The following is a 26,533-nucleotide window of genomic DNA, read 5'->3' on the forward strand; positions in this document are numbered from 1 at the left end:
AAGATCTCTTTTTCCCCCATCGTCATTCTGCCTTTCAAATAAATAAATAGATAAATATTAAAAAAAAAAAAAAAGGTTTCGTGGGACTGGTGTTGTGGCTTAGCAGGTTAAGCCTCTATATGCAATGCTGGCATCCCTTATGGGCGCTGGGTCAAGTCCTAGCTGCTCCACTTCTGACCCAGATCTCTGCTAATGTATCTGGGAAAGCAGCAGCAGATGGCTCAAGTGCTTGGGCCCCTGCACCCATGTGGGAAATCTGGAAGAAGCTCCAGGATCCTGGCTTCTGATTGGCACGACTCCAGCCACTGCAGCTAATTGGGGAGTGAACCAGCAGATGGAAGACCTCTCTCTTGGCCTCTCCTTCTCTCTCTGTGTAACACCAACTTTCAAATAAATAAATCTTAAAAAAGAAAAGCATGTATCATAGCAGAGTAGATCTTGCTGGTTGCCAAAAGAAATGGGCATTTGGAAACCCAGGGACAGTGTTTTCCCTCTGAACCTACCCTATCCACAAGGGAAGCAGCGACCTTCAACTGCGTCACTCAGTACCCTCAGCTGACAGAAGGCAAACAGGATTTTGAAATAACCGGGATTCTCAATCGTGTTCCTTTTTTCTCTCAGCCCAAAATGCAAATGATGAATGAAGAATTAAGACAGGGTCAGGGCGCTATGGTACGGTAGGTTAATCCTCCTCCTGCTGCGCTGGCATCCCATATGGGCACTGGTTCTAGTCCCGGCTGCTCTTCTTCCAATCCAGCTCTTTGCTGTGGCCTGGGAAAGCAGAAGATGGCCCAAGTGCTTGGGGCCCCGCACCCACATGGGAAACCGGGAAGAGGCTCCTGGCTCCTGGCTCCTGGCTTTGGATCGACGCAGCTCCAGCCGTTGTGGCCATTTGGGAAGTGAACCAACGGACAGATGATCTTTCTGTTTCTCCCTCTCACTGTCTGTAACTCTACCTCTCAAATAAATAAATAACTCTTTAAGAAAAGGTTCATCATGTACTTTCTCTTATTATAATTTACTACATGGGTGGCAGGGACCCAAGTACTTGGGCCATCTGCTGCTTTCCCAGGCACATTAGTAGAGAGCTGGGTCTGAATCAGGAGTAGCTAGGACTCAAACCGGCACTCCAATATAGCCCTCTGTGCCTCAGCAGTGGTCTGAATTGTTACACCAGAATTATCGCAGGCTGACTGCTGTTAGAGTCCTTCTCCCCATTTTAATCAGGGAATGCTCTCTTCTTTGCCTAGCTGTATAGCTGGGAAGAAGCACGTGGCCAGGAGGGAGAAACTGAGGGGGGCAGGTGCTCCCTTCTTCACCAGCCAGACAGGACAAATATATCCCACCCATCAATGGCTGATGGCTCAAAATACCTCTACAGCCCATTCCTGACTCCTCCGATACATATAATGATAGCTAACATGCTTACTATACGTAAGATACTGTAAGAATTGTTTTAAATATATCTTTTTTTTTTTTTTTTTTTTTGGACAGGCAGAGTGGACAGTAGAGGGAGACAGAGAGAAAGGTCTTCCTTTTTTGCCGTTGGTTCACCCTCCAATGGCCGCCGCGGTAGGCGCGCTGCGGCCGGCACACCGCACAGGTCCGATGGCAGGAGCCAGGTGCTTATCCTGGTCTCCCATGGGGTGCAGGGCCCAAGCACTTGGGCCATCCTCCACTGCACTCCCTGGCCACAGCAGAGAGCTGGCCTGGAAGAGGGGCAAGTGGGACAGGATCGGTGCCCCAACCGGGACTAGAACCCGGTGTGCCGGCGCCGCAAGGCGGAGGATTAGCCTACTGAGCTGCGGCGCCGGCCATTAAATATATCTTTTACCTTTCCAGACACCCTTTGAATTCTATACAGCAGCTGTGGGTAAGGCAGGACAATGTGGTGGCAAGAGCTTGAGTTCTGGGTTAGACTCTGGCCTTGAGTTCCAATCCTGTTCTCCACTGGCTGCATGACTTTGGGCAAAGTTACTTTACCCCTTTAGGACTCAGTTTTCTCATCTGTAAAACAGAGGAAAAAACCGTGTGGCTGTGCCTTAAGATAGAGATGAGGACTGAAGTAAATGCCACATTAAGCCTTTTTTTTTTTTTTTTTTTGAATTTTATTTTTGACAGGCAGAGTGGACAGTGAGAGAGAGAGAGACAGAGAAAGGTCTTCCTTTTTGCCGTTGGTTCACCCGCAATGGCCGCTGTGGCCAGCTCATCGCACTGATCCGAAGCCAGGAGCCAGGTGCTTCTCCTGGTCTCCCATGCGGGTGCAGGGCCCAAAGACTTGGGCCATCCTCCACTGCCTTCCCGGGCCATAGCAGAGAGCTGGCCTGGAAGAGGGGCAACCGGGATAGAATCCAGCGCCCCGACCAGGACTAGAACCTGGTGTGCCGGTGCCGCAAGGCGGAGGATTAGCCTGTTAAGCCACGGCGCCGACCGCCCTTAGAATATTTATGAGATTAATCAACTTGCTTATTCTTAGCTTCTAAAATTTTTCAACAGATCATATGATCACTCAAATGATTCACCTACAGGAAATGTTCAGAGAAAAGCATTTTCTACACTGAGAAAATGTAGCAGCATACCTTTCACTACAAGGTCTGTGTGTTGACATTGTATAAGATCTGTACAATGACATTCTCAGTTAAAAAACTGAGAACCGCAAGAGAAACCTCATCCCTAGTCTTACCACCACGCCACAGCTGTTTTCACTTTTGCTCACTCATTTCCAGAGCCAGCCACTGGCAGATATATCTCAGCAGAGTTGTGATCACAGCGTGCACGGCAGTGTGCATCCTGTTCGGGTTGATTGTTCTGGCCCCATCCCGCTCTGCAGCCTCCTGGATGGCAGGGGAGACATTTCCCACGCTGCAGCCCAGGGAGGGGTGGTTCTCAATCGCAGGGGTGATCCCCCGTGTTCCCAATGGCTTCTTGGTGCGTGCTGCATTCGCGTCTATAGAGAGGAAGAGGGTGATGAGCAAGTAAAAGACCAAAAAGCTCTTCATCAGGATTCTTGAAATATGGGGAGAAGGTAGAGTAGAGACATTTGAGGGGACTTGGCAGCAGTAACACAATTAGGCCTCCTTCTCTCATTTCTCCATAGGTCGCTGTGAGAAGCCGGCATGGGCGGATGTACCCCCAATTAGGAGTGGCGACTGCCAGGTACAGAACCCTGAAAAACAAACCTCTGCCTGCCCAGAGGTCCTGAAGGATGGCAGAATAGGCCATCTCCCATCATGCCACTTGGGCACAAGGATTATTTTGAGCTAAAGGCATATGAAAACAACGGATACAGTTCTAATCTCCTTTTTTTCTTCCTGAAAACACAAGATTGAAAACTCCCATGTGAAAGACGTCCCCTCTGGACCGGGAAAAGAAACATTCTTTGACAGAAGTTACAGCCAATGGCATTCTATACACACAGACCCTGCTAAAATAATTCTTATTTTCTTTTTCCTCCAAAGAAAATTATTTTGCAATAATTGCAATTCTTTGTTCAACCTCCTACACAAGCATTCAGGATGTGTTGTTTTTATTTGAGAGGCAGGAAAGATAGAGGCAAAGACAGACAGAGATAACCCACCCATTGGCTCATACCTCAAATACCCAGAATGCCCAAATGGTCAGGGCTGGCAAGGCCAAAGCCAGGAGCCAGGAACGCAATCCAAGTCACCCACATGGGTAGCAGAAACTCAACTGCTCGAGCTATATAACCTGTTGTCTGCCGGGGTCTGGATTAGCAGACCCTTAATTAGAAGTTGAAGCTGGGACTCAAACTCAGGCACTTTGAGATTTGGTTGTGGGTTTCTTAACCACTAGACCAACTGCTCATTTCCAACATTCAGGCTTTGTCTTGAGGTCTTTATTGTTTTGTGGGAATTCTCATATATATGTAAAAATCTATGGGGCCAGTGCTGTGGCCTAGGGAAAGCCGTGCCTGCAGTGCCAGCATCCCATATTGGTGCTGGTTTGAGTTCTGGTTGTTCCACTTATGATCCAGCTCTCTGCTATGGCCTGGGAAAAGCAGTAGAAGATGGCTCAAGTCCTTGAACCCCTGCACCAGTGTGGGAGACCCAAAAGAGGAGAGCCTGGCTCCTGGCTTCAGATCAGCGCAGCTCTGGCCATTTGGGGAGTGAACCAGCAGATGGAAGACCTCTCTCTCTCTCTGCAACGCTTTAAAATAAATACATAATTTTTTTTTTAAGATTTATGTATTTATTTGAAAGTCAGAGTTACACAGAAAAAGGAGAGGCAGGGAAAGGCATGACACCTTTTTCTCATAGCTAAAAATGATTGCTAAATCCGGGATGTAATAATTCTAGCAACCTAGAAGTGTGGACACCCAAAAGAAACTGAACAAGAAAGCAAACTCGAACTCGAGGGAACTGAGATCTGTGTGACAGGTGTGAGGGAGGGAGCAGGGCAAGGGAGTAAACACAGAAAGCCAGGGCCTTACCCACAGTACCAGTGGTCCCACTGGGGAACGGGAGGTAGCAGCGATTTCAGCCACCACTGAGGGCTGTGGAGGCTCCAAGCTAATTGAGAATGTTAATGAGGCGCACTGCTCAAACTCCGGGCTGGCTCTCGCTTTGTTTCTTTTCTCCCTCTTCCTCCCCTGTTTATTGACAAAAATATTGAGGACCTCAGGCTTATTACATATAAAATAAAATTCACTCCCTCTCCCTCCATCTTCTTCTTTCCCAATTCCATTCCCCAGAAGCAATCCTTTTTTTTTTTTCTTGAGACTTATTTATTTATTTGAAAGGCAAAATTACAGAGAAGGAGAAGCAGAGAGAGAAAGAGGGAGGGTAATCCTCAAAAGCACTTTATTATGCACCTGAAAATAATTTTTTAGTATTTTCCTCCAGGGTATTAAAGTGTTTCTTCCGATAACCACCAGCTAGTGTTTCATTCAAAGTGATAAATTCCTATTGTTGAACAGAAAAGAGCTCTTTGATAAATCTGAGGTCAGCATGGCAGGCATAAAGGAAGTAGAATATCCTTCGCCGCCTGAGAAACCGAAACTAAAAAAATAAATAAATAAAAGGTAGTTTCGTTTTCAAAGGCGCCAAAATCTGGACGCGTGTTCCCTGACTTGCTCCCTGCGCAGGTCTCAGAGTGCAGTGCCTGTTCTTCTCCCGAAGGTTCCCACTGTCCTCAGACACGCTGCTCGCTGCCGAACGGACGAGGTCTCCAGAGATTTCTCTTCTTTGCAGCACCCAACCCTGTGGAATCACTTAATCCCCAAGGTAAGCACACTTTGTCTGGAGAATGCCTATTCAACATAAAGGGTGGTCTCAAATCAGAGCGACCACACAACGCTAGCATGAAAACTCACCTGTGACTACAGACTCTTCAGATGTGGCTGCTTCAGGCAGCCAAGCTTGCACGCCTAGCTGAGGCCAGGGCTGCAGGATGCAGGATTCCAGTGAGATAAACCTGGCTGGGGCTTCAGGCCAGGGTGTGGAGGGTTATCAGATCTCCCGGGAGCAGCCTGCAGAGCCAGCAGGGTTGGTGCCAGAGCCTTGGCGGTAAGGGGCGTCTGTGAAATTCTGTATCAGGTACCCAATTGGTTGATCTCTAGAGGTGATATCGGGAATGACCCCCTAAAATATATTTAAAAATGTGGCCCCTTAAAGTTCCTCAGAAGCGCCATCTGGGGTGCCACATATGCTACCAGGATTTGGGGTGCCATACGACATCACCATATGCTCATTAATAAATCCCCAATATTAATAAGCCCAGGAGGTTCTTGCCTTATATTTAGAGAAGAATTCTAAATACCGGCACAGATAAAAGGGCGGGATGGTACATTTTAAGCTTTTATTTAGTGCCGAAAGGTGCATAGGAGAGTGAGGGCTTTATCGAAGGGAGAGGTAAATCTGGGTTCATACCGAGCACCAGGAACCACCACATGGAGGAGCATCTAGGCCAGGAAGCCTAGGGCAGGTGGCCCAAACACAGGTCTCCTCGGGCTGCGGCGCTCTGCGGGAGGGGCGTCTGTCAGACCCCCGCGGCAGGCGCAGAACCCCACTTCCCTAGTCCACTCTTACCCCTGTATGCCACGGCCTGGGAGCGGGAGCCGGGCCAGGAGCCAGGTGCGCAGGCGCAGGCCCGGCTCGGAGGGCGGGAGCGCGGGAGCGCGGGAGCGCGGGAGCGCGGGAGCGCGGGAGCGCGGGAGCGCGGGAGCGCGGGAGCGCGGGAGCGCGGGAGCGCGGGAGCGCGGGAGCGCGGGAGCGCGGGAGCGCCGGCGCACCTGAGTACCGGACAGGTGTAGTGTGTGTGAGTCGTGTGCGTGCGGCGTGTGTGCAAGGGCTTACCTGAGGTGTGCGTATAGAGTGTGCAAGAGACGTGTGTCACAAGTGTGTGTATCTTGAGACTGGTGCCTCTGTGCTTCCTCAAGGTAATACTCTGCAGCTGTTATTCTTAAAAATGCTTCCCGGGGCGGCGCCGCGGCTCTCTAGGCTAATCCACCGCCTGCAGCGCCGGCACACCGGGTTCTAGTGCTGGTTGGGGCACCGGATTCTGTCCCGGTTGCTCCTCTTCCAGGCCAGCTCTCTGCTGTGGCCCGGGAGTGCAGTGGAGGATGGCCCAAGTCCTTGGGCCCTGCACCCCATGGGAGACCAGGAGAAGCACCTGGCTCCTGGCTTCAGAATAGCGCAGCGCGCCGGCTGTGGCGGCCATTGGAGGGTGAACCAACGGAAGGAAGACCTTTCTCTCTGTCTTTCTCTCTCACTAACTGCCTGTCAAAAAAAAAAAAAGCTTCTCTGGAATACTTTGTAAATGTTATCCAATAATATTTTTGTATTTACTGTAGTAGTGACTTTCTATTAATTGTGCACGTGGCATTTTGTCTGAGTTGTATATTTTATTAACAATCAATATATAAGTTAATGTGGTTTTGTGTGTGATAATCTTGTATTCTGGGATAACCTAACTTGTGCGTGTGTGTGCGCGCATATTTTAAAGTTTTGTTATGCCATTACCCCAAACTGACAACTGTTAGCTTTTTGCCATAGTATCTCAAGCCTTTCTTAAACTCAAAAAATAAATTGCTTAAGGTAAATTTGAAGTTCTCTTTGCCTTCCATTTTCATTTCCAGTTTTCTCCATTTCTCAGAGGCAACCAAGATCCTAAATTTACATCTTTAAAACTAATTTTTCTCACACAGAGACAGTTTTACATATACATATCCAGGAATAATATGATATCATTTGTCAGGTTGAAGGTTTAAGGTTTTGATATAGGCAACCTCCGCTTCCACCATGATTTGTAATTTTTCCATCTTGCTTAAGAGCACCTCTTTCCTGCATCTAAAGATTTTTTTTTATCAGTTCAAGTGTTCCCTCTAGTGATATTTTACATATGACTTTTCTCTGCCTGGTTTTTGAAAATTTTTTAAGATTTACTTATTTATTGTTTGAGAGGTAGAGTTGCAGACAGAGAGAGGGAGAGACAGAGAGAAAGGTCTTCCATCTGCTGGTTCGCTCCCCAAATGGCTGCAATGGCTGTAGCTGGGCCAATCTGAATCCAGGATCTTCTTCCAGTTCCCCCACAGGGTGCAGGGGCCCAAGCACTTGGGCCATCCTCCACTGCTGTCCCAGGCCATCAGCAGGGAGCTGGATCAGAAGTGGAGCAGCTGGACATAAACCAGTGCCCATATGGGATGCTGGTGCCTCAGGCAGAGGCTTAGCCTTCTATGCCACAGCACTGGCCCCATGAAATTTATTTTTGTAAGTTTTTTTTACTTGTTTATTTTTACTTATTTGAAAGGCAGAGAGACAGAGATCTTCTATCCGCTGGTTCACTCCCCCCGGAGGCCCACAACAGCCAAGACTAAGTCAGGAGGAAGTCAGGAACCAGGAACTCCACCCTTATGCCCCATTATGATTGGCAGAGCTGGTCCAAGTATTTGGGATCTTTCACTGCTTTCTTAGGAGCATTATCAGGGAACTAGTGTTGTGCTATGAGATGCTGCAATGACAAATGGCGGCTTAGCTCAAAGGCTATAAATGTCCAGGGGAGGGGCTGGTGCTGTGGTGTAGTGGGTTAAGTCGCCGACTGGAGTGCCAGCATCTCATATGGGCGCCGGTTCGTGTCCTTGCTGCTCCACTTCCGATCCGGCTCTCTGCTGTGGCCTGGGAGGGCAGTGGAGGATGCCAGGTCCTTGGGCCCTGCACCCACATGGGAGACTTAAGAGGAGGCTCCTGGCTCCTGGCTTTGGATCGGCAGAGCTCCGGCCATTGCGGCCATCTGGTGAGTGGGCCAGTGGATGGAAGAGCTCTCTCTCTCTGTTTCTCAGCCTCTGCCTCTCTGTAACTCTTTTAAGTAAACAAATAAAATCTTGGGGAAAAAAAATAGTCCAGGGGAGGGGCCTACGTTGTCCTGTGGGTTGAGCTGCTGCCTGCAACACCAGTATCCCGTATGGTGCCAGTTTAAGTTCTGGCTGCTCCACTTCCAATCCTGCTCTCTGCTAGTGTGCCTAGGGAGGCAGCCGAAAATGGGCCCCTGCCACCCAAGTGGAAGACCCAGATGGAGTTCTTGGCTCCCGGCTTATGGCTGGCACAGCCCTGGTTGTTGTGGGAATTTGGGGAGTGAACCCACAGATGCAAGATCTTTATGTGTCTCTTGCTGTGCTGCCTGGGGAGTTCACTTGTCATATCAGAATACCTGGGTTTGAGTCCTGGCTGTGCTTCCCAATCTAGCTTCCTGTTGATGTGCAACCTTGGAGGCAGCAGGTGATGGCTCAAGTACTCAGGTCCCTGTCACCCATATGGAAGACCCATATGGAGTTCTTGGCTCCTGGCTTTTGGCTGGCACAGCCCTGGTTGTTGTGAGAATTTGGGGAGTGAACAAGCAGATGGGAGATTGTTGTGTGTCTTTCTTGCTATCTGTCTCTCTTTCAAATAAAATTAACTAATTTTTAAAAATCCTTGGCTTTCCACTGTTGAAAGCGGTTTTTCTTTTCTAACTCTCTAGCCTTCTCTTGCACCATTTCTCTTCTCGCCACCCATTCCCTACCAAGCTTAAATTCTGGGCAGATTGAACACTCTCTCTTCCTTTATTACACTATTTTCTTTGTTGATTTCAGGTTTCCCCACACATTGTTGTAATGCTTTAAGTCCTTCTCATAACCTCTGACTCCTTCTCTTTGCCAAGTTGAATCTTGGCTTAAATGCACTTCCCTCCAGAAAGCCTTCCCTCTTCATATCGGGTTGATTGTTGATATTAGACGCTTTCCCTTTCAGGCTGCTCACCACACATTATTGCAATTATCTTATTCAACCACATTTCTTTTCTCTCTGTAAGCTCTGGGAGATAAGGGTTATGCCCATCCTTGAACTGAATGTCCAGTCTCCAGCACATGGGAGGAACTCGATAAATGTATTTTTAAATTTTATTATTACTTATTTGAGAGACAGAGACAGAATTCTCTCATCCACTGGTTCACCTCCTAGGGCTGGACCAGACCAAAGCCAGGAACCAGGAACTCAATCTGGGTTTTCCCTGAGGGTGGCAGGGATCCGAATACTTTTGAGCCATTACTTGCTGCTTCCCCGGTGCACATCAACAGGAAGCTGAGCATTGCTGGGTCTTAGTCCACCCATACAAGGATGGACTGGGTCCGAGGAAAGGTGAGTGCGCCGCTCGCCCGTTCCCCAGCCTCCCGATCCCGGAGACAATCAGACGCAGCGGGCAGCCAAGTCTAGCAAGGACTCATTTACTTCGTGCGAAACAGAACCTTTTATAGCACAAAACTGCAGAGTCATTGGGGCAGGGCTAAGGACCAACCAATCACTTAAACGGTCATTTTACGGGGGGGATTTCTATAGGACTAGCCATATGTCTATACACTTGTTACTAGTTTTGTTACCTCCCCTGATGTTGCGCATCCAATTAGTTTTAGTGGTAAACAACTTTGGATTCCGCCCACCTTACTTCCTTTGGGCACCATCATGTAACTAATTTCCCCACAGAGCATCAGAGGGGAACTGGGACTCAAACACAGGATCTCTGATATGGGATGCAGGGTCCCAAGTGATGGCTTCATTGCTGTATCACATATTCACCCCTCAGTAAATATGTTTTAATAAACTGACGAATGTATTTTATGTACCATGCAATCTATGTAATCATCAATGTGAGACATGTGTTCTAATGGTTTCGCTTGCAGAATGAACATGCAGGAACATAATTCGTCTTTGGTGAGAGACTTATCCTACTCAGACTTGGTCATCAATGTAGGAGAAGTGACTCTTGGTGAAGAAAACAGAAAAAAGATGCAGAAAACTCGGAAGAACGAAGAGAGGGAGAGAGTCGCACAGGCTGCATGCGCTTTATTAAACTCCGGAGGAGGAGTGATCCTCTTAGAAGTGGCCAACAAGGATGACCATCCTGTGGAGCCGGGACTGGATTTGGAAGCCTCTTGGAGAGAACTTATTCAGTCTTCAGATTTGCATACTTTCTTTGAGACCAAGCAACAAGGGAGGTGCTTTAGCATTTTTGTAAAATCATGGAGCAGAGAGCCTTTCTCTGAAGGCAGCTCCATAAAGCCCCGCATTTGCAGCCTGAGTTCTTCTCTGTACTGTAGATCTGGCACCTCCGTGCTTCCCATGACTCCAACAGAAGCCTTCAGGTTCCTGAAGACCAAGAAAAGAGCTGCAGAATGCCGTCCGGTTAACAAAGGCGCTGTGCCACGTAAAATCCTCACAGCTGTATGTCACAACATCTCTGAATCTCACCACGTCTCTGAATCTGATCTTGCTTTTCATATATTCCAAAGAGACGGGCTTGAATATGGTGAAATCCTGCATCTTCCTGAGTCCCAGTTGGTAGAGTTCAAACAATTCAGTACAAAAAACATCGAAAAATATGTGAAAGAAACAATTCCAAAGTACATCTCTGCATTTGCAAATGGTGAGGGAGGCTATCTTTTTCTTGGAGTGGAAGATAAAACTAAGAAAGTCCTGGGGTGTGTAAAAGAAAATGTTAATCGTGACTCTTTAGAAAGAGTCATAGCCACAGCAATCTCCAAGTTGCCCATTTTCCATTTCTGCTCTCCCAAAGACCCTGTGGGCTATGAGACAAAAATCCAAGATGTGTTTCTCAAGGGAGTGTTGTACAGTTACGTCTGTGCGATCAGAGTGAAACCATTCTGCTGTGCAGTGTTTGCAGAAGCTCCCATTTCGTGGATGGTGAAGAAGGAGCAGGTGTGCAGGCTGACAACCGAGGAGTGGGTAGAGATGACAATGGACCCAGACCCATTAGCAGGTAAGAAGGAGCAAACTCCTCCCTCCCTGTCCTTCATCCCATAACTCTGAGTTCTTTATACCTTCTGAAATTCGCTTCCTCTAATCTCCAGGGTTTTCATATATTAGAAAGTTTTGCTGGTGGAGAAAAATCCAACAATGTATATTTTTTAAAGATTTATTTATTTATTTACTTGAAAGTCAGAGTTACACAGAGAGAGGAGAGGCAGAGAGAGAGAGAGAGAGCTTCCATCCGCTGGTTCACTCCCCAATTGGCTGCAATGGCCGGAGCTAGGCCGATACGAAGCCAGGAGCCAGGAGCTTCCTCTGAGTCTCCCACGCAGGTGCAGGGGCCCAAGGACTTGGGCCATCTTCTACTGCTTTCCCAAGCCATATGGGCCTGGGAAAATACTGCCACCCATATGGGATGCCGGTGCTTTAGGCCAGGGCATTAACCCGCTGAGCCACAGCACCGGCCCCAACAATGTATATTTTTATTTCTCTCTTTTTTAAAAAGATTTCTTTATTTATTTGAAAGGCAGAGCTACAGAGAGGCAGAGGCAGAGGCAGAGAGAGAGAGAGAGAGAGAGAGATAAAGAGGTCTTTCATCCGCTGGTTCACTCCCCAGATGGCCACACAGCCAGAGCTGTGCTGATCTGAAGCCAGCAGCCAGGAGCCTCTTCTAGGTCTCACATGTGGGTGCAGAGGCCCAAGGACTTGGGCCATCTTCTACTGCTTTCCCAGGCCTCATCAGTGAGCTGGATCAGAAGTGAAGCAGCTGGGACCCTAACCAGCGCCCATATGGGATGCCAGCACTGCAGGCAGCAGCCCTACCCACTATGCCACAGCACTGGCCCCAACAATATGTTTTGCAAATGGTGATTTCCCTCAAAAGAAGTAAAAAAAAAATTGGAAATGGATTCCTGATTTAACTATATATTAATTATAATTCTTTCATTGGAATTTGCTAGAACTTCATAATAGCTGTTACGCTGTACCTTGGTTTAGTGTGAGACCATCTCCAGGGGACAAGAGCCAGTGCTGGGTGAGGCTAGCTTTGGTTGAGGTTATGAAGGTGCAGGGATCTAAAACACACAATGATTAGAATTTTAAGAGAGTTTTGCTTTATATTAATGCAAGCAAAGAGCTATTCTGATATAGAAGAGAGAGTATTATCCTGAATGGGGGAAAACATGATTCAAGATTCAAAAGCAGGGGCAGGCATTGCAGTGCAGCAGGTTAAGCCAGCTGTCTACATTCCACATCTGAGTATTGGTTTGAGTCCTGGCTCTTCTGCTTCCAGTTGAGCTTCCTGGGAGGCGCCGATGATGGCTCAAATACTTGGGTCACAGTCACCCACATGGAGTTCCTGGCTCCTGACTTCAGGCTAGTCCAGCCCTGGCTGCAGCAGGCCTTTGGAGAGTGAACCATTAGATGGAAAATCTGTCTCTCTTGTTTTTCTCTCTCCTTCCCTCTTCTTTATTGCTCTTTCAAATAAACATTTTTTTTTTTAATTCAAATGCAGTGTTCTTTAAAGGTGGAGCTTTGACAATCCTGCCAAGGAGTCAAGAACAGGTGAAGTAGTTGACTTCGTTATCTGAATTGCATTGTGTTAAATGAAATTTAGACGCTGCTTTGAAGGTCTACTCCAGTGGTGAGGAATGAAATCGTACAGGGTAAGACTTTTATTTTTTTTCCAGAGCTGACCAAAGATTTTGAATCCCAGCTGAGTCTGTCCCATGGGCCTCCATCTTGTAAACCAGTATATTCCAGGAAAGGTCTGGAACACAAAGAAGATCTCCAACAACATTTATTTCCAGGTACTGACTGCCAATTTTTACATAGGAGAAAGGAAGATCATTTAATACATTCGATTAAAAACAAATCCATGAAAGACTACAATGCTGTAAATCCAGATATATAAAAGTGACAGGGCTGCAAGGCTCTTGGGGATGAGTATCAGGTGCCCTTAAAAATCATCCAGCTTAACAACCCAGTGAGAGGTTGTTAAGTAGGCAGATGTCTAGGCCACTAAGACCTTATGAAGACATCATTGCCAAGGATGAAGCCTGGGCTTGTGCATCTCAGCAGGCTTCCCAGATGGTCCTGATGTTCTGCTGGGTTTGGAAACCACTGATGGAGTCTACCTGTAGGCAAAGCACGAGGTGACCAGACGGGGGCACAGTGGACTGGTCAGCTGTTCAGGGTGGAGGGATTTTACCTGTATAGGAACACATGCTCACCTGGTAGAACATGAAAACATAGAGTAAAACATGAATAACTTCTCTTAGAAGAGGTTAGAGATGAGTCAGCCGTGTACCAAGGGTAGCAGACAATTAATTCAAGACCTTAGACAATGTTTGGCAACCCTTCTCCCCTCTACCCAAACATTTTTTTAGCCAGGTTTTGTATGGGAGTTCCTACTTGAAAATGGAAATCTAGATTTCTGGAGGAGGGAGATATTTAACCTCACACAATGAGCACGTGAAGTATGAGACCTGACAGTAGAATATGATATGCATGTGTCTTCTGTATGTCTAAACGTTTATCAACAGCCCAGTAACTAGTATTTGGGCCTGACTTATACCCATTTTCAGAGAGTTTCTTTTTTTTTTTTAAAGATTTATTTCTTTATTTGAAAGTCAGAGTCACACTGAGAGAGAAGGAGAGGCAGAGAGAGAGAGGGAGAGAGAGAGAGTCTTCCTCTCTCATTCCCCAATCAGCAGCAATGGCTGGAGCTGCGCCAATCTGAAGTCAGGAGCCAAGAGGCTCTTCCAGGTCTCCCACGTGGGTGCAGGGGCCCAAGGACGTGGGCCATCTTCTACTGCTTTCCCAGGCCATAGCAGAGAGCTGGATCAGAAGTGCAGCAGCCAGGACTCGAACCAGCGTCCATATGGGATGCCAGCACTGCAGGTGGCAGCTTTACCCACTATGTCACAGTGCTGGCACCTAGAGAGTTTCTTTACTTACTCAAGATCTTTGCCGTCATTAGCTTATAAGAAGGCGTTTTAAATGTTCTATAATAAGACTCTGAGATGGAAGTGCAATTAAATACATGGTTCTCACTTTCTTAAGTTAAAAAAATTCTCATTTTAGTTGGCACATTCTACTTTCCATGAGATAGCAGAGGGGCGACATCACTCAGTTTTCCAGATTTGTTAGGGTATGGGTTAAACAGATACACCAGAAGGAATTATTTTATTACGGGGGCCTTACTCTCCCTTCTAAATAGAATATGATTTGTACAAAATAAGAATGATTTAAAAAAAGTTTGTCTTAATTTTTCCATGTCTAGTGCCACTAGGACACCTGCAGTACACTCCTGAATCCCTCTGGAAGGAGCTGTGCTCAGAGCACGAGGGGCTGGAGGAGTTACTAAGTAAGGAAATGCGTCCTTTCTCCCGAGGAATTCTGATCCTTTCCAGAAGCTGGGCAGTGGACCTGAGCTTGCCTGCCGAGCAGGGCGTCATCTGCGATGCTCTGTTGATAGCAGAGCGCAGCCCCCCCATTCTCCACACCATTCTCAGGGAGCAGGATGTGGACGGGCAGCACTATTGCACTAACATGGCCTTGACTTTGAAGCAGAAGCTGGTGAATATGGGGGGCTATACAGAGAAGGTGTGCGTCATGACCAGAGTCCTCTGCCTGCGTGCCAAGAACCATGCCGAGCCCCTGCAGAGGTCAGGCTTTCCGATAGACTACCCCTTGTCCTACAGCTTTGCAGACACCCTGCACATGGAAGCCTTTCTGCAGTCGCTTGTGGTGGTCCTGCTTGGCTTCAGATCTTTCCTAAGTGACCAGCTCGGCTGTGAGATTCTAAATCTGCTCACCTTACAACAGTATGAGATATTCTCGAAAAACCTGTGCAAGAGCAGAGAATTGTTTGTGCACGGCTTACCTGGCTCAGGGAAGACAATCATGGCCGTGAAGATCATGGAGAAGATCAGGAATATGTTTCACTGTGAGGCAAACAGAATTCTCTATATTTGTGAAAACAAGCCTCTACAGGACTTTATCAGGTAAGGGGCTGGATCTTCAGTCTGTGCGTGTTATTTAATTTGGGCTTAATTTTTTTCTGCTAAGTCACCTTGTTCCTTGGGAATCAGATGGTAACAGGATCTGTGACAAAGGTACCGTGTTCAGGGCACAGGGTGGAGTAATTTTATCCTTTTATTTAGGGAAAACCTGAGAGTGTCATTTTAATTTCTTTGAGACAGACAGACACACACACACACATACACAGAAAGAGAGTGAGAGAGAGAGAGCGAGCCCGTCCTCTGAGTCTCTTCCCAGATGCCTGAGGAGCTGGGAATTCAATCCAGGTCTCCCATGTGGGAGGCAGGCAATCCAGTTACTTGAGCCACCACCTGCTGCCTCCCAGAGTCTCCATTGCTGGGAAGCTACAATTGGGAGCCAGAAATGAGAATCAAATCCAGGCACACCCATACGAGGCACAAGCATCTTAACCAGTGTCTTAACTTCCAGGCCAAACACCTGACCCTGTCATTTTAATTTTTACAGTAAGAAAAATATCTGCCAAGCAGTGACCCGGAAAGCCTTCATGAAAGAGGACTTTGAAAATATTCAACACATTATCATTGATGAAGCTCAGAACTTCCGCACCGAAAACGGGGACTGGTATAACAAGGCAAAAGCCATCACTCAGCGAGAAAAGGATCACCCAGGAATTCTCTGGATCTTTCTGGACTACTTCCAGACCAGCCACTTGGACTGCAGTGGCCTTCCCCTTCTCTCGGCCCAGTATCCAAGAGAAGAACTCACTAGAGTAGTGCGCAATGCCGATGATATAGCCTACTACCTGCGAGACAGAATACACGAGATCAGAAGAAAGCCCCCACCCAACATCCCCTCAAAGTACCTAGAGATACTTCCGGAAGCGGAATGGGTTCGAGGTGTTCAGGGAACCTTGAAAATTAAGAAAGACTTGACTCGGGATCAAGTAGTAACGTATGTGGCAGATACCTGTCGGCTTCTCTTTGAAAGGGGATACTCTCCCAGAGATGTTGCTGTGCTTGTCAGCACCCAGAGTGAAGTGGAGTGCTATGAGTATAAGCTCTTGATAGCAATGAGGAAGAAAAGGATTGTGCAGCTCAGCAATGCGTATGACATCTCAGGTGACCACATTGTGTTGGACAGCGTGCGGAGATTCTCGGGCCTGGAAAGGAATGTCGTGTTTGGGATCCATCCAAAGACAGTTGACCCAGCCATCTTACCCAATTTGCTGGCCTGTCTGGCTTCCAGGGCAAAAAAGAAGCTCTATATTCTCTGGCTTGGTGACTGTTAGGAAGAATCACAAGCCAAAATGAGAGGAGATGATTGCTATGGAAACGTTGGTGGGTGATAGTCTGGTACTAGCAAGAACTTTTTGATTCACAAGTCAGCTAGAGGTTTGGGCAGAGTTGACATGTGGAATTTGGAACTGCCTCCCTCTGACCCACTCTGTTCAGGGATACCCCTTCTGGTTCTTTCTGGCAGCTATGGTTATGCTGAATTCTGTCCCCAGTTCTCCCAGCCAGAAAGATAGTGGTTTCCTGTAGGTGCTTTATGCAGCTTGCGCGATGCAGACCTGTGTCCAACACTCTGGGAAAAGCCATAAAAACTCCTCCTGTGGCCTTTCTTCCAAGCCTTTCTTTTTTTCAGTGATTTCATGCAGTTTGTCTTCTGAAATGTTCCAGAGTTTTCCGTTGTTATCTGCAGAAGAGTGATCTGTCGGCCGGCGCCGCAGCTCATTAGGCTAATCCTCCGCCTGCGGCACCGGCACCCCGGGTTCTAGTCCCAGTCGGGGCACCAGATTCTGTCCGGGTTGCCCCTCTTCCAGGCCAGCTCTCTGCTGTGGCCCGGGAATGCAGTGGAGGATGGCCCAGGTCCTTGGGCCCTGCACCCCATGGGAGACCAGGAGAGGCACCTGGCTCTTGGCTTCGGATCGGTGCGATGCGCCAGCCGTGGCCATTGGAGGGTGAACCAACGGCAAAAGGAAGACCTTTCTTTCTGTCTCTCTCTTTCACTGTCCACTGTGCCTGTCAAAAAAAAAAAAAAAGAAGAGTGATCTGTTCAGAGCTTATTTGACCACACCAGAAGCAGAACTTGATTCCTGAATTTCCTTTGCTGCATGGATTCAGGTCTTGGGCGATTCCCAAGATAATTCGGTCGCCAACAGAGTTAATCTTTTTGGCAGAACAAAGAACACTGCTATGATTTTTTAATCCTTTAAAATTTTCATTGCCAATGTTTGTTCTCTGAATGGCACACACAAAGCATTAATTGTGATAGTAAACATTAACTGTCACTTTATAGAGAAATTACAGGCCAAGAGAAAACAAAGATTAAACCCAATTTCTCTGGCTTTCCATGGGAGATAGTTGTAGAGACTCGAATCTGGTTTTAATAAAGGTGTGTTTGAGCTCTCATATAAACAGAACCATGAAAGATATAGTCTTTAAAAATCAGTGTGTTTGAAACACAACTTCTCAGCTTACTTCCACTTGTTTCTCTGTAACACAAAAACTTAGGTTTTACTCGTTCTTGAACTGTAATTTTTCCCTCTTTGCTTTCATAGTTTGGTAAACCATTGTTAGAGACTGAATGTGTCATCCCTACCCCCATAGTCATACATGGAAGCCCTATTATCTTGGGCCTCTAAGGGGATAAGTAAGAGTTAAATGAAGTGCTAAGGGTGAGGGCCATGATCTGATAGGGCTGGCATCCCTGCAAGATGAGAGCCAGAGGGCCTGCTCCTTCTGTCCTTGCGCATGCAAATGAGAGGTCATGTGAGCACCCACAAGCCAAGAGAAGAGGCCTCACGATGAACCCCAACCTGATGGCACTTGGGTCTGGGAACCAGCAGAACTGTGGGAAATACACTTCTGATAGTTAAGCCACCCAGTCTGGTATTCTGTTATTGAAGCCCATTGAAGGACCCCAAATTTGGGAATCCAACGCACTCGGGTGGCCGCCCAAAGACCCAAACTCCAGACCGGTAGATGCAAGAGCAAGAGGATTTTTATTAGGCGTTTGTGCAAACGGGCTCCCTGCCAGCAAAGGCGAAGTGAAGCCCCGAGCAGCAGTTACAAGCAACTTTTAAAGGCAAAAACCACAAGATTAACATATTTTGCGGGCTTTGGATTGATTGGCTAGTTTAAAGGTTACCATGAGTACTCATTGGGTCCTTTAGATGGGGAGTGGCTGCCCCGGGCGGGGGTTACAATTAGTTTCTTTTCTGGGGAAACCGAAACTTTCGGAGAACTGAAACTCTGGGGAAATCGAAACTTACAGAGTGTTGGCTAATCTTGGGGGAGGGACATCTGGCGTTAGTTTTTACAGTTTTACAGGTTTTAGCAAGCAAAGCTATTGAGTACAGAAGCAAAAATTTGCAGTTAGCTCCTAGCCACACTTGTTACTAAGCACACCAAAACACCGGAATAGGGGATCCTTGGTTTTGCACCATGAAGACTAATGCACCTGTATACTCCTAACTAAAAACAACACAAACGCATTGTTTGCTTTTCAGCTTATACTAAAACACTACTAATCCAAATGCTAATAGTAATATATTTGAGTAACTAGTAGGAATTAAAACTTTGACATGGGTTATACTCCACGTACTAGTGGATCCTATTCTGTAATTACCACCACCCCCACACTGTAAGTTTTTGGAGTTCTCTGCATGCTTTTTAGTATCTGTTTACTCATGGCATTCTAGCACTTAGCCGTCAAGTTCAGTAAAATATGACCTATAAGCAAGAGGACGTTAAATCAGATACAACTGGCATCAAAAACTATCTTTATAAATGTGGTCTGAGAGCACCTGAGACTCCATCCCGGGAAGGCACCCCACCCCTCACCATGAGACTCTGGTCTGAAACTATGATCTAAAATAGTCGGACAATAGCAGTCCACTTCATCACACTGGCAAAGCATAGAAACCCCTTAGCATAATCGCTCAAGCTTGAAGGGGATAGGCTGCACCTGGGTTAATGATAAAAATGTAATTTGTCTATGTCCTACTTATGATTTAAGCCAATACCTGGATTAATATCAAGATTATAACTGAAATTGTTAAGATTGTAACTGATTGTCAAGATTATAATTAATACTAGTTTCTCATAGGTTTTAGGTCAGCTTGATCCCAGTTACCATGTATTCCCCCTGATCCTAGCTACCATGTATTCCCCTCCCAATTTTGTGGGTTTTGCCTTTATAAACCCTGCTGCTTTGGGCCATGGGGTCGAGAGTTCTTTGGGGAATGAGCCCACTCTCGGCCGCCAGCAATAAAGGACTCTAAAATTATCATTGTGTGGCGCTCTTCTGTCAGCACTCACTCAGGCACAACACTTATTTTAAAAAGTCATTTTTTAAAGTCTAATTCTGATTGGTTGTATCATTATGCTTTATTATCCTAGTAATGATAGGATAATATCATTAAAACAATATATTTTAAAATTGTACTCATAACTTTTTAAAGATGTATTTATCTATTTGAAAGGCAGAGTATTAGAGAGAGAGAGCAATCATCCATCTGCTGGTTCACTTCCCAAATGGCCACAATAACTGGGCCACAGGCTGAAGCCAGGAGCCAGGAACTCCATCCAGATACCCACATGGATGGCAGTGCCCAAGCGCTTGGGCCATCTTCCACTGCTCACCAGGTACATTAGCAGGAAGCTATTGGAAGCAGAGCAGCTGACACGCAAACCAGCACTCAGACATGGGATGCCAGCACCGCTAGTGGCTGCTTAACCTGCCGCACCACAACCCTGGCTCTGAGTTTTGGTTCAGACCAGGAAGGATTACTGATGTTTCCTTCTTTTTCTATATGACTGAGGAAAGGTTTAGTTACATATCTGCTGCATTTCCATGTGAAATAAAATACTGAAAGTTTGTGTCATTAAACGGGAAAAAAAGAGACACAGAATTGGGGATTCAATTGGGGAAAGGGAAATACTAAGGCCAATGACATGATAGGGCCACATGTGAGGCAGCAAAAGGCTAAGCAAGATGAATCTTCAGCTTCCTTCTTCTGGGGTGCCTGCTTAGCTCTGCAACCTCTGGCTCTAGCTATCTGGGGCCCATTTCACTGAAGACCTGAAAATCTATACAGCTATTGTGAAATAAGACAAAATGCTTTTAAATTTTAAATGAACTTAGAATAGTTTTATACTTAAAGAAGAGCTACATATAAAAAATTCCTGTAAAAAGTCCCTGACTCAGCTGCTTCTTTGTTAAAAAAAAAAATTATAGGGGGCTGGTGCTGTGGTGAAGCCGCTGCCTGCAGTGCCAGCCTCCCATATGGGCTCCGGTTCAAGTCCTGGCTGCTCCGCTTCCACTCCAGCTCTCTGCTGTGGCCTAGGAAAGCAGTAGAAGATGGCCCAAGTCCTTGGGTCCCTGCACCTGCGTGGAAGACCCAGAAGTTCCTGGCTTCTGGCTTCAGACTGGTGCAACTCAGGCCATTGTGGCCATTTGGGGAGTGAAGCATTGGATGGAAGATCTCTCTCTCTCTCTCTCTCTCTCTCTCTCTCTGCCTCTCTGTCACTCTGCCTTTCAAGTAAAATAAATAAATCTTTTTTTTTTAAATTTCATTTATTTATTTATTTGAAAGGCAGAGTGACAGAGAAAGGGAGAGAGAGAGAGAGAGAGAATCTTTCATCTCCTGGTTTACTCCCCAAATACCCACATTAGCTGAGGCTGGGGCTGGACCAGGCCAAAGCCAAGAGCCAGGAACTCCACCTGGGTCCCCGCCACAGGTGGCAGGAATCCAAGTACCTGGGCTATCTCCTGCTGCTTCCCAGGCATATTAGCAGAGAGCTGGATCAGAAGTGGAGAAGCTGGGCTTCAAACCAGGCACTCCAATATGGGATGCCATGTCCCAAGTGACGGCCTAACGCCCTGTGCTGCAACAGCCACCCTTCCTTTTTGATTATCTTATTACAAGATTCCTTTGTCACAACTAAAGAACCAATCTTACAGGGCCAGCATTGTGATGCAGTGGGTTAAGCCACCACCTGCAATGCCAAAATCCGATATGAGCACTGGCTCAAGTCCCAGACGTTCTGCTTCCAATCCAGGACTCGGCTAATGTACCTGGGAAAGCAGTGGGAGATGGCCCAAGTGCTTGGGCCCTATCATCCATGTGGGAGACTCAGGTGACGTTCCAGGCTCCTGGCTTCAGCCTGGCCCAGCCTTGGCTATGGCAGCCATTTGGGAGTGAAACAGCAGATGGAAGATCTCTCTCTCCCCACCGTCTCTCTGTAACTCTGCCTTAAAAAAAAAAAAAAAATCTTCGTCCTGCTGTTAACCACACAGTTTATATGGATTATCTAGTTTTTCCCTAGTGTTCTTTCTCTGCTCCAGGATTCCTTCCAGGGCACCACATTCCACCTAGCAGTTCCATCTCCTTAGCCTGCTCGGGGCTGTGACGGTTTCTCAGATTTGATTTTTGATTACCTGGTCAATTTTGAGGAGTACTGGCTAGGAATTTTGCACAGTGAGCCTCAATTTGCATTTGTCTGACGTTTCTCCCACAGACCAGGGTTATGGTATCTGAGAAGACCACGAGAGTGAAATGCCAGTCTCATCACATCACAGCAAGGACTTCTGCTATCGATATGTCCATCACTGATGACATTAACCTTGACCCCTGACTGAGCTAGTGTTTGCCAGGTTTCTCCATTACACAGGAACTTCCCCTTGCTATGGCTGGAATGTGTACCTCCAAGTTCACGTGTTGGAAACCCAGTCCCCAAGGCAACAGTGTTGAGAAGTGGGACCTGAAAGAGGTGACTGGGGATGAGGGCTGTGCTCTCAAGAAGTGGTCAATGTCATTGTCGTGTGAGAGGGTTCACCCTGAGATTGGGTTTGACTTAAAAGTTAGTGTTTGGCAGGCACCACAGCTCACTAGGCTAATCCTCCACCTGCGGCACTGGCATCCCGGGTTCTAGTTCTGGTCGGGGTGCCGGATTCTGACCCGGTTGCCCCTCTTCCAGGCCAGCTCTCTGCTATGGCCCAGGAGCACAGTGGAGGATGGCCCAAGTGCTTGGGCCCTGCATCCCATGGGAGACCAGGAGAAGCACCTGGCTCCTGGCTTCGGATCAGCACAGTGCGCCAGCTGCAGCGCGCCGGCCATGGCGGCCATTGGAGGGTGAACCAACAGCAAAAGGAAGACCTTTCTCTCTGTCTCTCTCTCACTCTCCACTCTGCCTGTCAAAAAAAAAAAAAAAAAGTTAGTTCTTGCCCCTTCTGCTCTCTACCCTTTCTGCCATGGAATCATGCAATCAGAGGCCCTCGTCAGACATCAGCACGATGCTCTTGAACCTCCCAGTCTCCACAGCCATGAGCAAAATACGTTTCTGCTCTTTATAAATTACCCAGTCTTAGGAATTCTGTTACAGTGGCATAAAACTGACAGAGACCCCGCCCTCATATGCCATTAAGTGCAGCCCACACTCAAAGGAAGGGAAGCCAAGTACCGTTTTCTTGCGGGGAAGCAGCTACAGACATTATTTGCAGTCCTTCTACACAGGACACTTGTCTTTCGCCCTCATTTATTGGTCGATTCAGTAAGTTACTTACATTTGCACATTTATGGGGATTCCTTTACTACTTTGTGATCCATTCCAACACGACACTGTCTTGTTGCTAATCATTCTAGTATCAGGCATTGGACTTCTTTCAGGTTGATCCCTGTGTCAATTTTGTATTCCTTTGGTTTTATTTTTTCAGCACATTTTTACCTTTTTAGCACTACAAGACCCTCCAAACCTATCTTGTGTATTCTCTGCCCTCACCCTAGTATCATCTATTTCTCCAAGGAACTCTGGTTCCATTTATAGGAAAATGGTATTAAAAACCAAGATCAGGGAGCTGGCACTGTGGCGTACCAAGTTAAGCCACTGTCTGCGATGGTGGCATCCCATATGTGCACCGGTTTGAATCCTGACTGCTATACTTCTGATCCAGTTCCCCGCTAATGTGCATGGGAAGGCAGCAGAAGATGGCTCAAGTGCTTGGGCCTCTGCACCCACTTGGGAGACCCAGGAGAAGCTCCTGGCTTCTGGCTTCAGCCTGATGCAGCCCTGACTTGCTGTCATTTGGGGAGTGAACCAGTGGAAGATCTCTTTCTCTCTAATTCTGACTTTCAAATAAATAAACTAATTTAACAACAACAACAACCAATATCAGGGTACTAAGCGTGCTCATTACTACTTGTTTAATTTGTTGATATTGACTGTTGTGGCTTTTGCCAGATGTCATTATATATGGCAGCACTGTCTAGTAGGATAATTTGCAATGTGGCTAGTCCAAACTGAAATGGGATCTAAGTGTATTTTACACATTGAGACTTAAAAAATAGGGCCAGCACTGTGGCATAGTGGGTTAAAGCCATGACCTGCAGTCCAGCATTCCATATGGGTGCCAGTTCACATCCTGGCTGCTACACTTCCAATCCAGCTCCCTGTTAATTCACCTGGTAAAGCAGAGGAGGATGGCACAAGTGTTTGGGCCCCTGCACCCACATGGGAGACCAGGTTTAAGCTTCTGGCTCCTGTTTGGCCCAGCCCTGGCAGTTGTAGACATTTGGAGAATAAACTAGCAGATGAGAGTTCTCTCTTGCCCTCTCTCTCTGCCTCTCTGTCTCTGTAACTCTACCTTTCAGATAAATAAATAAATCTTTAGGGGCCAGTGCTGTGGCATAGCGGGTAAAGCTGCCACCTGAAGCGCTGGCACCCCATATGGGCGCCAGTTCGAGACCCAGCTGCTCCACTTCTGATCCAGCTCTCAGCTATGGACTGGGAAAGCAGTAGAAGATGGCCCAAGTCCTTGGGCCCCTGCACCCACATGGGAGACCTGGAGGATGCTCCTGGCTCCTGGCTTCGGATTGGCGCAGCTCCAGCTGTTGCGGCCATTTGGGGAGTGAACCAGCAGATGGAAGACCCTCCCCCCACCTCTCTGCCTCTCCTCTCAGTGTAACTTTGATTTTCAAATAAATAAATCTTTTAAAAAATCTTTTAAAAAATCCACGGTGAATAAATATGAAATGTTGTCAGGAAACAACTGTGCATTTGCAGTGCTCTGCATCACCCACCTCATCCCCTCCCCTGGAAGTCCCACCCGTCCTGAGTCATAAACCAGGTGAGATGGAGTTTCAGGAGCAACACGCTTGTGATTGGTCAAGACTCATGGGACGAAGAGAGAGGAGCCAGAAGTGGGCTGAGAAAGCAGACCTTGGCAGCGCTGGGGGGTGAAGCGTGCCCGTGGGGGTCGCCCTGTGTTGTGCTGAGCGACTGGCCTGCGTGCTACTGCCTTGCTCAAGCCCTCCCCGGAAGGGCTGTGGACCCCAGGCAGAGCGGCTCTCTGTCGCCGAGCCCGCTGCCGTGTGGAGGCTGTTTGCCGAATGCCCTCTCCAGGTCTGGCTGCAGATCCTTCCTTGTTAGGGGCCCTGGGGTGCATTCCCACACCCTTCCAGCAGCTTCCTTTCATTCCCTTGGTGTAAGGCTGTCATCACCTCATTCCTCACAGTGCACCTCTTATCTGCCTCCCTGTTGAAGGCACTGATCACACGAACAGTGTGTGTCAGGCCGTTCACACATCGAGGATGAGGTTCTCCTGGTGCGCAGGGATTCTGTATGACCTAAAACTCCACAGCACCTGCGTTTGCTCTTTCTCTCACTTCCAGATTTGACATGGGGGCGAGGAGAGGCAGGGCCAAAGCATTTTTCAATTTCTTTCACTCTGTGGCAGAAAAAGCTACTCATTTGCCATCTGAGTGCCCCTAATTTCTCCAGGTATCAGTGCCACTGAAAAGTTGTTTGATATTATTTGAGAGGGAGAGAGACAGAGCTCCTGTCCACTAGTCACTCCCCAAGTGGCTGTAAAAATGGGCTGAGCTGCGGCCAAAGTCAACAATGCAATCCAGGTCTCCAATAGGGGAGGCAGGAACCTGACTACAGTAGCCCTCATCCTGCCAGCATCCCAGGGTCTGTACTGGCAGAAAGCGGAGCCAGGAATTGAACCCAGGTGCTCTGATGTGGGCGATGGGAGTTTTAATCTCTAGGTAAATGCTCTCTCCCCACTGAGCTCTCCATAGGGACAAATTCGGAAAGTTTGGTTTTTAAAATGTAGATTCCCTCCATGAATGTTGCTGAGATTCCTGGAGTGTTTTCCTATTCTGCAGGTCTCTCCTGGTAGTTTCCTGTCACTTCTTGCTCTGCACTGCTGTACCAAGGCCTCTGCTGGTTATCTCTTGGCTTAGCAAGATGACCGTCCCAAGCTTCTCTCCACTCCATGCGCCTCTAGGGCCCGGTTATAGAGAGACGGCTCTTTTCTTTTTCCTTTCCTCTCCCTCTCCCCTCTCCCCTCTCCCCTCTCCCCTCTCCCCTCTCCCCTCTCCCCTCTCCCCTCTCCCCTCTCCCCTCTCCCCTCTCCCCTCTCCCCTCTCCCTTAGGTTTTATTTATCTATTTGAAAGGCAGAGTTATAGAGAAGCAGAGGCAGAGGCAGAGGGAGAGATGTCTTCCATCCACTGGTTCACTCCCCAGATGGCCACAACATCCAGAGCTGTGGCGATCCGAAGCCAGGAGCCAGGAGCTTCTTCAGGGTCTCCCATGTGGATGCAGGGGCCCAAGCACTTGGGCCATCTTCTACTACTTTCCCAGGCCACAGCAGAGAGCTGGACTGGAAGCAGAGCCGCCAGGACTTGAACCAGAGCCCTTATGGGGTGCCGGCACCACAGGCGAAGGGTTAACCTACTGCGCCACAGCACCAGCCCCTTTTAAACCTCATTTAACCTGGAACTATTCCTCAGCCTTTGTTGTTTATGACTGTGCCACATGAGGAGGTTAAAAAATGGATGAAGCATGCTCTATAGGCAAAGCCTGCAGTTCCAGGCTCCTGACTTCAGCCTGGCCCAACCCTGGGTGTTATGGGCATCTGGGGAGTTAACCAGCAGATGGAAGGTATCTCTTTCTCTCTCTTGCCCTCATTCTGCTTCTCAAATAGATGAAAAAATTGACATTTTAGAACATTTGGGGACCAGTGCTTTGGCATAGTGGGTAAAGGCCACTGCCTGTTAGTGCCAACATCCCATTCAGGCACTGGTTCGAGTCCTGGCTGTTCGACTTCTGATCCAGCTCTCTGCTGTGGCCTGGGAAAGCACTGGAAGACGGCCCAAGTCCTTGGGCCCCTGGACCCATGTGGGAGACCTAGAAGAAGCTCCTGGCTCCTGGCTTCAGACCAGCCCAGCCCTGGCTGTTGTGGCCATTTGGGGAGTTAACCAGCT

General features: G+C 47.6%; 1 protein-coding gene and 1 long non-coding RNA gene across 2 annotated transcripts; one reads left to right on the plus strand and one right to left on the minus strand.

Moving 5' to 3' along the window:
- Positions 1-2,057: 2,057 nt before the first annotated feature.
- On the minus strand, positions 2,058-4,607 carry LOC133776697 (uncharacterized). Its single transcript, XR_009868446.1, has 2 exons — positions 4,451-4,607; positions 2,058-2,947 (listed from the first exon to the last, which is right to left on the minus strand). It is a non-coding gene; the product is annotated as an uncharacterized LOC133776697 (long non-coding RNA).
- A 456-nt stretch (positions 4,608-5,063) lies between these two features.
- On the plus strand, positions 5,064-17,304 carry LOC133776696 (schlafen family member 13-like). Its single transcript, XM_062215871.1, has 5 exons — positions 5,064-5,243; positions 10,169-11,265; positions 12,944-13,063; positions 14,539-15,262; positions 15,765-17,304. Exons 2-5 carry the CDS (start codon positions 10,170-10,172, stop codon positions 16,546-16,548), a joined length of 2,724 nt encoding a protein of 907 aa, XP_062071855.1. The 5' UTR covers positions 5,064-5,243; position 10,169; the 3' UTR covers positions 16,549-17,304.
- The last annotated feature ends 9,229 nt before the right edge of the window (positions 17,305-26,533 follow it).

Source organism: Lepus europaeus, chromosome 18 (genome assembly GCF_033115175.1).
Source record: "Lepus europaeus isolate LE1 chromosome 18, mLepTim1.pri, whole genome shotgun sequence".
NCBI lineage: Eukaryota > Metazoa > Chordata > Mammalia > Lagomorpha > Leporidae > Lepus > Lepus europaeus.

Excerpts from the sequence above, each read along its gene's own strand:
- LOC133776696 (XM_062215871.1), top strand. The coding sequence starts at position 10,170 with ATGAACATGCAGGAACATAATTCGTCTTTGGTGAGAGACTTATCCTAC. Across the intron at positions 13,064-14,538 it reads CCAACAACATTTATTTCCAG|TGCCACTAGGACACCTGCAG; the intron begins GTACTGACTGCC and ends TTCCATGTCTAG. Across the intron at positions 15,263-15,764 it reads CCTCTACAGGACTTTATCAG|TAAGAAAAATATCTGCCAAG; the intron begins GTAAGGGGCTGG and ends TAATTTTTACAG.